The following is a 14,561-nucleotide window of genomic DNA, read 5'->3' as shown; positions in this document are numbered from 1 at the left end:
TGTGCTCTGGCTTCCATCACGGTTTTCCATTGCGCCAGAAGGGGTTTAGTCATGCTGGCCACATGACCCGGAAAGCTGTTCCGTGGACAAATGCCGGCTCCTTCAGCCTGAAAGCGAGATGAGCGCCACAACCCCATAGTCGCCTTTGACTGGACTTACCTGCCCAGGTGTCCTTTACCTTTACCTTCATCCCAGAACATGCTGCCCATTGCGGGTATCAAATTCATACCTGCACCAAGCAGCTAATGAAATGCTCAAGACCTGGTAGTCACTTGAACTTCTCCAATGAGAGAGACCTTCTTCTGCCATAGATCAAGGGCTCCATAGATCAAGCAGGAGGGCAGAACACTCCCATCTAAACAGTGTCTGCTTAGACATCATGGGGAACTCGATTTGCCTGTCACAAACCTGCAAACGGGCAGTGGGCAACAATGACCCTGAGATCTGGCCAAAAAGCCCAAGCCTTTCTCAGGGTCGTGTTTGGAAGAGTCTGCTTTGGTTTACATGTCAGCAAACCAATCGTGGCTAAATGTCTCCCTTTTGTTGCTCTCCCTTTTTTTTTAGGGTTTTATGACCCAGAATACTGTGAAGCAGAATGAACATTGCCTGAAGAACTTCGACCTCACGGAGTACCGCCAGATCCTGAGTGATCTTTCCATTCAGATCTACCAGCAGCTCATTAAAATTGCAGAAGGCGTCTTGCAGCCCATGATAGGTGAAACCCCAGTGCTCACATTTAACTCAGCCCAGTGGTGCATTTCAGCGCACCCTGAATTAAACTGGGAAATGGAATCCAACAGAAGCAGACCCATATCCATAATATTCGGGGTGACCAATACCATTTACCAAGTTACCCAGTGGGCACAGCACCCCAAACAGCAATAGGGTTTGCAGTGAAGGAGTTGTTTGTGGTTTGTGCACATTATCAGCCAGTTTGGGCATCATGTTTTCATACATGGAAACTATTTTTGGAGTTCTTGCTAGGGAGGAATCTATGCAAGAGAACTTCGTGTTGGAACTGAAAATCCTTGTGGTTTTTTAAGCACTGATCTGAAACCAGAACCTGGCAGGCATCCAATGGGGATTATCTGTGCCAATGAGTTTTCCCACCACAATCCCTTCACAGGAATTTAAACGCTAATTGCACAGGAATCCCTGCTATGATTCCTGAAATTTCACCAGGCCTATGCATTTTCACAGCCATGAAGACTAGAAACTTGTTGGGGGGGGGAGCAAATGCTGACATTTGTACAGTCCTGAGGCCTTTGCTCAGTACTCAGTTCCACATGTTTTCAGATTCATCTAGGAACGTTAATTTTACCTTTCCTTGCCTCCCTTTTCCGCCTGCGTTACGCAAGGGCTTAAAATACGGAAGTTACTCAAACTGCATGCTGGGGCTGCAGTGGGTATTTATGATACCTCTGTGCAGAGGTGTTCGTAATTTTTACAGTATGTTAATTGGGTTCCAACCCATCCTGTTGCCCACACCATTTTCCCGTGCTTTATAACCATTAAGTAATTAATCCTCCCCAACACCGACGCAGGAGGAATGCTGCATAAAATTATCCATCCCTATGCCAAGAGCGAGAAGATTAATCTGACAAAGGAAGTCTTCCTTGGTGCCAGGTGAAAGTTCCTTCCGCTGATTGTTCCCTCTGGGCTACCAGAGCGCTGTATTCGTTTGCCACTACAACCACCACAGCCCATTACTATCCACTCATGGGACTGAAATGCAAATTGCCTGCAATTTAAAGATGATTTAGAGGCAGGCAGACTTGTGCAGCTGGATAGGTGGGTGGAGGTATTTAGGAAAACTCGGCACTGAAACACAAGCATTTCAGGTTTCTCAAGACACCTAGTTTGCTTTTTGCAAATATCGTATTTTTTGCTCTATAAGACTCACTTTTCCCTCCTAAAAAGTAAGGGGAAATGTGTGTGCGTCTTATGGAGCAAATGCAGGCTGCGCAGCTATCCCAGAAGCCAGAACAGCAAGAGGGATGGCTGCTTTCACTGCGCAGCGATCCCTCTTGCTGTTCTGGCTTCTGAGATTCAGAATTTTTTTCTTCTTGTTTTCCTCCTCCAAAAACTAGGTGCGTCTTATGGTCTGGTGCGTCTTATAGAGTGACAAATAGAGTAATTTCTTTCCTTCCCAGTGACGGCGGTGTTAGAAAACGAGAGCATCCAGGGTCTGTCGGGCGTGAAGCCAATGGGCTACCGCAAGCGGACCTCCAGCATGGGGGACAGCGACAACTTCTACACCTTGGAGGCCATCATCCGCCAGCTGAACACGTTCCACAGCGTCATGTACGACCAGGGCCTCGACCCCGAGATCATCCAGCAGGCTGTGAAGCAGCTCTTCTACATGATCAATGCAGTGGCCCTGAACAATCTGCTGCTGAGGAAGGATGTCTGTTCGTGGAGCACAGGCATGCAACTCAGGTGGGGTTCAGGCCAAAGCACATGATCATGCTTAGCCACCCTTCCCAAAGGCTGCACGTCTCCCAATGCCACCATTTTGCTTCTCCCAGTAGTAGTAGTAGTAGTAGTAGTAATAATAATAATAATAATAATAATAATAATAATAATAATAATAATAATATTAAATTATTTATACACCGCCATTCCCGGTTCAAAAACCAGGCTCAGGGCGGCTAGCAACCAATTTAAAACATTTGATTATAAAAGCAGCATAAAATACAGTATAAAAACATGAATAACGATAAAATTCAAAAATCAATTTAAGGGAAATAAGCATTAGATAATCCCCAGGGCTAGCTGGCTGAATTGGTCCTACTTGGGCCAGCGAGGAGGCCAGTGGAGAATTAGCTGTGGGGTCTCAGAGCGGGTGATCTTAATAAAAGAGGAGGGGGAGGGAAGAGAAGGGAAATAGAAGATCAGGCTGAATTCAAATTAAAGGCCAGGCGGAATAGCTCTGTCTTACAGGCCTGACGGAAGGAGGTTAAATCCTGCAGGGACCTAGTCTCATGGGACAGAGCATTCCACCAGGTTGGAGCAATCATCGAAAAGGCCCTGGCCCTGGTGGAGGATAGTCTAACTTCCTTAGGGCCCAGGACCTCTAAACTATGGTTATTCATGGACCTTAAGGTCCTCTGCGGGCTATACCTGGAGTGCCTGGAGGCAGTTGGAGGATGGATGGCGGCTAACAGGTTGAGGCTGAATCCTGACAAGACAGAAGTACTGTTTTGGGGGGACAGGGGGCAGGCAGGTGTGGGGGATTCCTTGAATGGGGTAACTGTGCCCCTGAAGGACCAGGTGCGCAGCCTGGGAGTCATTTTGGACTCACAGCTGTCCATGGAGGCGCAGGTTAATTCTGTGTCCAGGACGGCTGTCTACCAGCTGCACCTGGTACGCAGGCTAAGACCCTACCTGCCCGCAGACTGTCTCACCAGAGTGGTGCATGCTCAAATTATTTCCCGCTTGGACTACTGCAATGCGCTCTACGTGGGGCTACCTTTGAAGGTGACCCGGAAACTGCAATTAATCCAGAATGCAGCAGCTAGACTGGTGATTGGGAGTGGCCGCTGGGACCACATAACACCAGTCCTGAAAGATCTGCATTGGCTCCCAGTACGTTTCCGAGCACAATTCAAAGTGTTGGTGCTGACCTTTGAAGCCCTAAACGGCCTCGGTCCTGTATACCTGAAGGAGCGTCTCCACCCCCATTGTTCAGCCCGGACACTGAAGTCCAGCACTGAGGGCCTTCTGGCGGTTCCTTCATTGCGAGAAGTGAGGTTACAGAGAACCAGACAGAGGGCCTTCTCAGTAGTGGCGCCCACCCTTCAGATGTGAAGGAAATAAGCAGCTATCCTATCTTTAAAAGACATCTGAAGGCAGCCCTGTTTAGGGACGTTTTTAATATTTAATGCTGTACGGTTTTTAACACTTGATTGGGAACCGCCCAGAGTGGCTGGGGAAACTCAGCAAGATGGGCGGGGTATAAATAATAAATTATTATTATTATTATTATTATTATTATTATTATTATTATTTTATTATTATACCAGGAGAGGCGGTCCCAGTTTTTCAGGAGGAAGAAGGGCAGTAGTATGCACTGCCTCACCAAGAAAATGTGTGAGCATTGTGTGTGCCATCCCTGGTGCAGTAGTGCAATCATACTAGTTTGCTTGCCTCGACTTTAGCTCATCTCTCATGCTGTGTAGATCATCTTCGGGAGTCAGTCGCTACAGAGGAGCACCCCCAAGGGTCTCTTTTGCCTTGGGAAACTCAAACCTTCTCAGCCACTTTCAGAGGCAACCTGCCATGTTTGAAATGTTTCCTCTTCCTCCTCCTATTTTATTTTTTTTAATTATGGCCTTCTTGTGTCGGTCCAGGTTTAACATCAGCCAGCTGGAGGAATGGTTGCGAGGAAAGAATCTACTACAGAGCGGGGCTGCCAAGACCATGGAGCCTCTGATCCAAGCGGCACAGCTCCTGCAGCTGAAGAAGAAGACCTCGGAAGATGCGGAGGCAATATGTTCCTTATGCACAGCCCTCACCACACAGCAGGTAAAGAAGTGAAGGGATCCATTGATTTACTTGTTTATGAGGTCAAAGTCTTAACAAAAGACTTGACAAAGCCAAACACAAGATTGTTTTGCTGTCCCAAAAGACCCCACCCACGCCGTTTTTAAACTCACAACAGCTGAGGTCAAGCTGAGGTTAAAGAGCTCAGGGAGCTTAGGGACACAGGTGGAGCTGCGGGTTAAACCACAGAGCCTAGGACTTGCCAATCAGAAGGTCGGTGGTTTGAATCCCCGCGACGAGGTGAGCTCCCATTGCTCAGTCCCTGCTCCTGCCAAGCTAGCAGTTCGAAAGCACGTAAAAGTGCAAGTAAATAAATAGGCGGGAAGGTAAATGGCATTTCCGTGCGCCACTCTGGTTCGCCAGAAGCGGCTTAGTCATGCTGGCCACATGACCCGGAAGCTGTACACTGGCTCCCTTGGCCAATAAAGCGAGATGAGCGCTGCAACCCCAGAGTCAGTCACGACTGGACCTAACAGTCAGGGGTCCCTTTACCTTTACCTTACTGGTGAGCTTGAAGGCCAAGCAAGAATTTGACCCTGGATCTCCCCAAGTCCTCTCTGAGGTTATTACCCCCTCAGCCAAAGGAAAGCATTTACAGGAGAAAAATCACTGGGCAGGTGTTGCAAACGTTAAGCACCCACTCCCACCTGGAAGCATCTAACCTTCCCCTCCCCACCCAGGTTGGGTGCCCTGTGTTATCCTTGCAACTTGTAGTTACACCCTTAGTTCCTAAGTTTTCTCCCTCTTTCCTTGAGAGAAGTGGCTACGTTTTTTTACATAAAGGGTGATGCAGGGTGCACTGCATCAATTCAGCTACTCTGTGTATGCCCCCTCCTCTAAGCCCCCGTCTTATTTTCCTGTCCACAGATTGTAAAAATACTCAATCTCTACACTCCCGTGAATGAATTTGAAGAGCGTGTGACAGTAGCCTTCATAAGAAACATTCAGGTGAGTGCTCCAACAGACAGGCATTGGGAAGTTCTACCTCTGCCTCACAGGAAAAACCAGCCATGTGTGTTTTCTAAATGGCAGAGCTTTTAAAGCCTTGGTTCAGGAACAGATCACAGGGATACAAAAGCATTTATATTTCCTTTTTTTAAAAAACCCAAGATGCTCAGTTTCCCTCCCCCTCCTACTAGTACCTTTTCTGTGCAGCGTCACTCATAGAAGCACACAAGGCCATTGGTGTAGCCCAGTTCTATTTATTTCAAATAGCAATGACTCTCCACAGTCTCAGCTCAAGATCTTTCCAGGCCTTAACTCCTTGCACACTTGGAGGTGGAGACACAAGTAACGAACCTGGTACCTTCCATGCACGCAAAGCCATGTGCTGTGCTCCTGTTCTGCAGATTTATATTGATTGTTGCAAAATGCTTCTATCACAGACAAGGCCAACAGTGAGAGGGACGCCGTGTATCTTTGACCTGTAGAAGCAATATTGGAAACATTGCCAGATTTCCTCCTGGCTTCCTACCTTGGAAAAAAATGCCCTTCAAGTCACGGAAGGCTGCAGATTTGGGAAAGGTGACTTTCTGGAGGGGTTGGAGCTTTTCAGCATCCACAGCCACACATACCCTCCCTTCTGTGATTCTAATCTTTTGAGGGAAAAGAATAGCTGAATAATAGCTTTTCTTGGCACAAAGGTTTGGTTCCCATGACCCAAAGTCCTGGTATAGAATAATGGATCAAAATCCAATATGGTTGGCCGTTTAGACCAAAGCTTTACAATTAGTCACTTGATGAAAAGATTTGGTCTCAGAAGGTTTTTGGTAAATATGAACGATTCACCAAACAGTTATTTCCTTTGGTTTTTATCAGTCAATCAATTCACAGTATTTGACTGCTCAGTTGACTACCATGGCAGCCAGATAAGTGTTAGTCTCATTCCCCTCTCCCAGCTGCAGAAAGCCAACTGAGGATAAGGCTGGTCTCAGCCACACAGGTGTTCCAACGTGAATTCTGCTGCATTTTGTCTGTTTGCTGATGAGTGTGTTTTCTTCCCCATCCCCTTGCCCCCAATTTCTTGTAGGCAAATTTGCAAGAGCGGAATGAACCTCCACAGCTACTGTTAGACTTCAAGTTCATGTTCCCTGTACTGTTTCCATTCAACCCTTCTTCTCTAACCATGGACTCTATCCACATCCCCGCTTCTCTCGGCCTGGAATTCCTCATCAGAGTTTGAAGATACTATATAGACTCCCAGCCAAATTTCCTAAGCAAAAAAGCAAAAAGTGGAATTTAAGGATCTCTTCAAATGTGGACCAAATGATGGTTGATGAACCAATACACTTTAGTGAATCAGTGCTGAATTGTATAGCATAAGAAACTAATCTTGTATTTTTGGTTGGATGCTTTTTGGTTTGTATGGAGGGGATTTTTTTGGGGGGGGGGAGATTTTGCTGCTAAGAATACTTGAAACAAGTGGGGGGGGGGTTATACCACTTGATACCATGCTAAAATTATTCTTTCCCTGCTGTCATTAAGGCACCAGCATTGGTAAATGGAATAACTATTTTCATTTTCTTAGGTTGTGGTTTGAGAAATTCTATCTTGAAATAATAGAAAGAAGCCTTCGTGACTGTGTATCGTAACGTCGTCCATGGTTATGGGGCTCGCTTGCACATACTGAACTTCAATTTCTGCCGCTGCCCTTCATTTTTAAAATGATTGTTTTGGGAAATAAAGTTGCAGTAGGCCAAACCAAGAATTAATTATGTAGTCCGAAAGGAAATTTAACTGGTGGAGGGAACAATGCTTTTTCCTTGCATCTGGGGCACAAGAAGATGGTTACAGTTGTTGTCCCAGCTCCATCAAAGGCAACTTTGTACGGACCATAACCTAGAAGCAGTCAGTAGGGCAGTTTCAGCCTGCCTTCAGTATATTAAGTGGCCATAAATATTTTGTCCATGTGCCACACTGAGAAAGAGGAAAGTCACGGACCCAGAAACCTCTGCCCTATAATTACAGCTCCACTGCAGACTGCTGCAGGTTACTCGGACCAATCCATAAACTTTTATCCTGTGAATATGTATGAGAACACATTGCTTTTACTGTGATTGTGAGAAAAGAGAGATAGGGGTACAAGGTCCAAAATACTTCACAAAAAGGTCAGTTCCTTGTTATCATAGTTGAGTAGTCCTTACGGTTACTAGTGGCAGCGCCAATCTGCAGGACAGATTCCCTGGCCATGTTAGGAACCATTGTGAAGTCAAGATACAGTCTGGCAGAGCTTCCATAGGACTGGCTGGGCAAGCTGAATGGAAGGTTTGCCTTCAGCCAACTTTGTGACTTGTTTCAAGTCAGTTATGGAGGGCAGTTGCTTCATACCATGGAAAAAGTTGTATGATACCATATTTGATTGGGTAGCACAGCGCTGGTTGGCAGGGAGGCCTTTTGGGAGAAATAGAATGAGATATTGGCACTGGCTTGCATCGTTACCAGCAATTTGAAGGAAACCAGAATGGTTAGGGAAATTATTTTAACTTCCTAACATGGCACTAATATGCAATAGTGTTAACAGCATCACTTCCGCATCAGATACTCAATTGCCTAATGAAACATGGCTTAAGAAACTGGATCCGCCCAAGCTTAGTGCACTGACACACGGTGCTTTTAAGTAAGCGGGCAATGAAGCAGGAATCCACTGTTAACCATGACTTGCCATTACACGCAAACCAGGAAACTATGGTTAATGGTTTCCAAATAACCCAGGATCTGGAAGCCAATGTTAAACCATGGCTTGGTATCCTGGCTTGTTTGAAAGACATTCACCATACTTTCTAGGTTTGCACATTATAGGGAGCTATGGTTAACTGCAGCTTCCTGACGTAATTCCCTGCCTGTGCAAAGGGAAGAGGGAAGTGGCTGCATGCGTATCCTCACTTACCAAGCCAGGATGTGAACGCGACCAGTGTAACACACAGAAACTGTTTCACCAATATGGTTTTTAATCTTTGGGTTAAAGAATGTTTAAAGTAAATAGCTTTCTCAACACTCTATTGTTTCGACATTAAAGTACACCTGCAATTCCTACCTATTCAGTTGCTTTCAAAACTATTAAGCTTTGCAAAGGCAACACTCAGTCTACTATCAGATAGCATCAGAAATGCAGAGCAGCTTCCTGCAACTTGAACTTAGGCAGCTAGCCAATTCTTTGACTGCTGCAAATCGAATACCCAGCTTGCGAAGTATCTCCCTTATAATAGAATACAGTTTTTACCGATGGACTGGTCCTAAGCATTCTGATCTGATTCAGAAAAGAACTGGAGTACTTGCCCATTTTTAGCAGGTGATGAGTCCCAAGAGTCACCGCTCTCTTTTTTAAAAGTTCAGCAGTCTGCATATTGACGTATTGCTGATTCAGTATCGAGTCCTTGGAAGAACAACATGCAGAGAGAGGGAGGAACAAGTAAAGTCCTGCAGTCACCTGATACACAAAAATCGTCTCTCTCACTCCGCATTTCTAATGTGCACTTACAAATCCGCTGCTGCAACACAGCAGTGTATTAACATCGCAGTTGAACAGAGGTTATAATACAAAATGGAATTATTCTGGGGGTCATGGTTTAATATAACTTTTCATATTCCTAATTCATAAACCAGTAACTATGGCAAGTAATGATTGCTTCAGCATGCACTTGAGACATTACTCCTTCAGCTGAATTTGCTTCAGTTCTACAGTGCCTTGAGCTTCTGTTTGGTAGTTTTTTGTCCCTGCCAAAGGTGCCCAGTTAGGTTTCAGCCAGTCTCATGGTGGTGAAATTACCCAATAATGCTCCAGTCAAGGGAATCCTCCCCCGACACACACCCACACACACCCACACACACACACCCGCATTGTTCCTCATTCACACCCTGCTTGGGCATAGAAAGTGCCAGTTCTCATGGCAAACTTTGCCTCTTTCTCTTGTGACTTCCTGCATGCAGCAAAGCAGTGTTGGACAGAGCTTTTCCCCAGCAGTTGCCATGACTGACCCCTTGTGCTTAGGCATGCCAGCTTTGTGGGTTTGAAGCTTGATAGAATAAGGAAGCACAGTAAAGTATGTTGCCTTCACTGAACAAAGCCATTCTTCTCCTTGACCTTGGCAAACAACTTTCTTTATACCACAACTGTCTCTTTCCAGCATGATTGAAGAGATTTCCTTTGAAGCTTCTTTTTAAAATAATAAATTCCAGGCACTTCTTTTTTTCTTTAGCCAGTGCACAGTAATGGTCAATTAAATGACATAAAAGCAAGAATAGCAGCATCCAAGCCACAGTCGGTACTGCAGCAGCCAGGTAATTTTCTTTCTGCATTATGTTCTCTTCCCAGGATCAAATCTTCCATTTCCCATACAATCAGCCTGAGGTTGGGGCACTCTGCCAGTTGTGATGAACTAGAGCATTTGCCTCCTTAAACGTCGGGGGGAGGTGAACTGGGTGACTGCTCCTGATTTCTCCAATGCGATGCAGAATTTAGTGTTGTCCTGCACTCTAGACTAAGCAGAAAGTATGTGTTCACAGTTTCTCTTGTTGCACCTGTTTCTGTGTATCCAGCTGTGCAATTTTTTTAAAGTGTTCCAGCTGCAACTGAATCACTATGCATTGCTAACCATAATTCTAACCAGGTAGGCTAACTGAAAGGGGGCTGCAGAACCCACTTTCACAGTGACCCTAGAAAACGTATTTATAAAATGTGGCTAATGTTCTTCCTGAGGATAATGGTATTTCACTACAGCACTGCAAGGAGAATTTATTTATATTATGTATTATATCTGTGTATATTTTAAAACTCTAACTGTTAGTATAGAAAGAGATATGAACTGAGTAAATAACTGTAATATTTAACTGCAAAAGATTTTCAGAAGGATCTCATGTTAAATATATTTGATGTATGTAATTTTTATGTTATCTGTTTTTAAGATGTCTTGGGACTTACTTTTTAAAAAGCCAATTCACTGGTATTGCCCTGCACAAACATGCCTTCTCTCTCTTCCCCATCAGCCATTTAAATGTCATTTAAAACTCTTTAGCACAGTTCAAAAAGGTGGTTGGTGTCATTTATTTCATCATTTTAAAATATTTCTGATACAGTACTTTCCCACTGTGTGCCTTTTCACCATTATTCTCAATCACTATTTTTTCAAGACTGAGTGTTAATAATTCTGGGGAAACCTTTAAATGTCACCAAAAATTGCCTTTGGAGTTGTAAGTAGACAGTTGACGCTGGAAATTTTGAAGTAGACATGTTCAAAAGTCGATGAAGCAAGTTCAGTATTCACTGTAAACAATAGATGCAGTCTAGCAATTGCACAGAATCCAAACTGGGTTTAATGGCCTTTCCCCAAGCAGTTTTCTAAGCCTCCACCCCATACATGACTTTTTAAAGGGAAATGTGTCCAAAAGTGTGGATGTGCAGACATTGATGCTTGCTCACACGCACCCCCTTTTGCTAACATGGAAAACCCTGTTTTGTAAGAACACACATTCATAATTAATCAGCACACATATTAACAGTAAAATAAATTTTAAAAATGCATTCAGACCCACAAATTGAGAAGGGGGGGGGAGAGAATGCAGCATATATTACATTCCTCATAATAAAGGGCAATTGAATGGGGATAGCAGTCAAATTAGCAATGTTGAAGGTTCCCTAGCAACGAATAGCCCAGCATGTAACTTCTCTATACTTAGTCCAGCTAGTATGGAAAGAACACGTCACCAGTGAGCAACTTAAGGAATTTCTTCCTGAGTCAGTAATTCATAATTATGTGTCAGTTAAATTTGGGCATGGATCTTTTTATAACTATTGGAACTGCTCCCAGAGACGAATTCATGTGTGAAATTCTTACTGTAGCAATTAGCTGGTGATCATGTGCTGGTGAAGCAGTCATTGATCGCTATTCCATGAATGGTGCCATAGCTAGCAAAAAACAACAACCCAACCCACTTTTGTTACTCCCTTCCTTCCAGCAATGAGATCGCAGGTTGAGAAAGGGTGTTACAAAGATTTTCTATGCAGCAGCAGGAACATATCAACTGAGGCTGGAAGAAATCTGCAGCCACTACCAAACATCTCTCTTTCTCTATCCTCTTCCATCAGCAGCAGACTTCCAAAGAGAGAAGGGAGCATTTCAATTTCCTAGACTTGGCAGAAATCCTATAAAGTCACTGAACTTTTTGGGGCTGATTCCCACACTGTTTGGGTGGGTGCGGACTTGGTTTTGATCTGTGCTGGCTTTCTTTTGTCACTTCTTTAGGACAAGGATGACTAACCTGAGGCACTCCAATTCCCGTCAGCCCCAACCAGCATGCCAAATGGTCAGCGACGCTGGGAGTGGTAGTCCAAAAATAGCTGGAGAGCCACAGGTTAGCCTCCTCAGCTCAAGGCTTCAAATTACTGTACTATAATGCAATAAACAGGGGTTCACAACAGGGTGTCCGCACAACTTCATTATATACATGTTCAATGAGCATGGACAGTTTGCATTGAATCTAAACCCCCAAAGTGAATTGGTTGGCCTATAGTGCTGGCTGTGCCCTTGAAAACTAATTGTCAGAGCTGGGCATTAGGGTGGCCCAGCACCATAACTTTATTTATTGAGGGGAGACTGGTCAGACCTATACCCTATGAAAATCAACAACTGCCAATGAAATCAGCTATTTGACTACACAATCATGCCTATTTAAAATCATGCTGCAATATTATGTGTGTACCAGGATTAAGACACTGGTAGCAGGCCATGGGTCTATGTGTTCCCTCTTCCCCACCACCTGTTAATCACATTTTTCTATTACATCAGTACCACTGCTAGTTGCAGCTAATGCTTAAGTAGGAACCTTGACTGACACCAGTGGTGACACTGAAATAAAAGTTAAGGGCAGTGGAAATTCACCATGAGGAGAGGAGCACACAGGCACACAGCCTACTCCTGAAACAGGATTAAGACAACAGAAGCATTACGTTCCTATTGTTCCTTTTGAGATGTTATAGAAATAAAGTATGCAAGAATTTGCAGTGGCTGACCAGGCTGCTGCAAGCGTTTGTAAAGGTGTATTAACACTAAGCCATATTTCCTCCTCATGCCAGCACTACATTAACAACATGAACTTGTTTCTTATTGTCAGAAACTGTAATAGGACTGTAATTTTAGTGGTCAGAATGACTTGGGATTATGGATAGCCAGCTACAATAATCCTATAACTGTGCCAATCAAAATATATTGTACAAGCCTGTTTACGCCTGTCTCCTCAACCCATTGGATTTTTATGTATTTGAAGGTGTAACAGAACAGTTTGCTTTCTGAATTAAGGCTGAATATTTTAAATACAAGTAGCCAATAACATTCCCCTTAAATACTAGAATTGTTCAAAGAACACAAAGGCCTGACAGTAAAAATGCATGTGCAAAAAGGAAATGAGGATTTGCTTAGCAGTAGCCAATCCAAGATTTGCTGTGCGCATGCCGAGTCTTAGTCACCACAGGTTGATAGGTTGGCTGCTCTGAAGGCAAGTCCCAAAAATGTTGATGAAATGATACTGCTGGTAAAAGAATTATTTTTCCATTTTGAACAGATCTGTAAACTACACTTTCTGTTTGTAGGAAAACAACAAGTAGTCCTGTCCTTCAGCTGTGCATAAAATATTGTGAAATAAATACTTTGGAATATGTGGGAGGCTGTTGGGACTTATTTTCTAGTGCACTGCATTGAAAATGTCGTATTTGCATGAGGTCGACAATTCCCGTTTCAAAAGCGTAATCCTTCTCATGGACAGAATTGAGGATGAGTAGACATTTTTCAGAACGTACCTGGCTGTCTCTCTGACCCTAAACACATCCATCTGTGTATTTGCCAGTGGGTTGCATGTCTGGTAAAGTATCAGTGTACCATTATTATTTTTTAAACAAATCAGATAGATAGATAGATAGATAGATAGATAGAGAGAGAGAGAACAAATATATATCTGTTGAAGGGTGAGTTTGAGCCCAGAGCCAGCCAGATCCTGATGGCCCCAATTTGGAAGGATGGTGAGAGGATGGGAAAAGGTACAATACCTCCTTTTATCCATGTCAGTTCTTCCCCAAAAACATTTTACAAAAGGTTCTCATCTCTGCACTGCTGTATGCAAGAAATTTGCATCTTGCATGCACAGATACACATATCAACATCCCTGGTTTCATTTGGCAGAATAGCGAAGTACAAGCTGATAGGGAAATATATTTCAGTTAAGTTAAACCACAATGTATTTGCATACTGTTTTTCTTGAACAATTCTATCCTAGGAAAAGAAAAAGTACTCTTGCCTTTTGAGAAACAATCCAATTTGAAATGTGAAGACTAGGGCAGGAATACTAAGTAAGGAATCCTTACTTGGGAGTAGGCCCCACTGAACATGATGGGGCTTGTACCTAAGTGAACAGGAGGCTTAAAAGGTAGACCTCTGATTATAGGGCTTGTGGTTTTTTAAATAATTATGGCTTCTAGGGGTTCCTGAATTAACACTTCTGAAGAGCAAACATTATTATAGCAAAGAAGTGCCAATAAAACAATTCACATTCCTATTTGGTTCATGGTTGCTTCTGACAGACCAAAAGCAATAAAGTCAAGCTTATAAAAAAGTAAAGTTTAACGGAATAAGGGGCGACAGGGTGAATACCTCTATTCCATCTCTGCAGGGGTACAAGATAGCAACCTGTACCTTGTTGAGGCTGTTTAGAGTTGCAGGTAAAAAGCTCTCAGCTATGCTAGACGAGGTGTGAATTCCATGACACTTTATGGCATATGTGATGGGCCTCCTCAGTGGTAGAAGCTTTATGGATTTCAGCCTTTAATGCTGTTTCAACTACAGTTAAGGAAAAAGCAACAAAAGGTACCGGTATGTTTTCCCTATTGCTTATAGGGACTCCCTGTCGTGCATCATAGGAAAGCAGGAGAAAAGCTAAGGTGGTTTGAAAAACTCTGGACCATTGCCATAATGGGAGGAACTCACTAACAACCTACAGCCAAGACAAGGCAAAACCAAACCAATAGCACACTA

At 43.7% G+C, this 14,561-nt stretch overlaps 1 protein-coding gene across 3 annotated transcripts in view; it reads left to right on the top strand.

The window, feature by feature from the left end:
* The window catches only part of MYO5B (myosin VB), a 294,157-nt gene extending 285,576 nt beyond the window's left edge, over window positions 1–8,581 (top strand). For all 3 annotated transcript variants that reach the window (XM_082241748.1, XM_082241750.1, XM_082241749.1), the window contains 5 exons: window positions 565–715; window positions 2,154–2,439; window positions 4,353–4,527; window positions 5,413–5,493; window positions 6,575–8,581. In XM_082241748.1, the coding sequence (XP_082097874.1) occupies window positions 565–715; window positions 2,154–2,439; window positions 4,353–4,527; window positions 5,413–5,493; window positions 6,575–6,727 (846 nt within the window). In that variant the 3' untranslated portion in view covers window positions 6,728–8,581. The remainder of the gene's footprint in view (window positions 1–564; window positions 716–2,153; window positions 2,440–4,352; window positions 4,528–5,412; window positions 5,494–6,574) is intronic.
* Window positions 8,582–14,561: the final 5,980 nt, after the last annotated feature.

This window comes from Podarcis vaucheri (assembly GCF_965113315.1).
Source record: "Podarcis vaucheri genome assembly, chromosome: 11".
Taxonomy (NCBI): domain Eukaryota; kingdom Metazoa; phylum Chordata; class Lepidosauria; order Squamata; family Lacertidae; genus Podarcis; species Podarcis vaucheri.
This window is presented reverse-complemented; position numbering and strand designations above follow the sequence as displayed.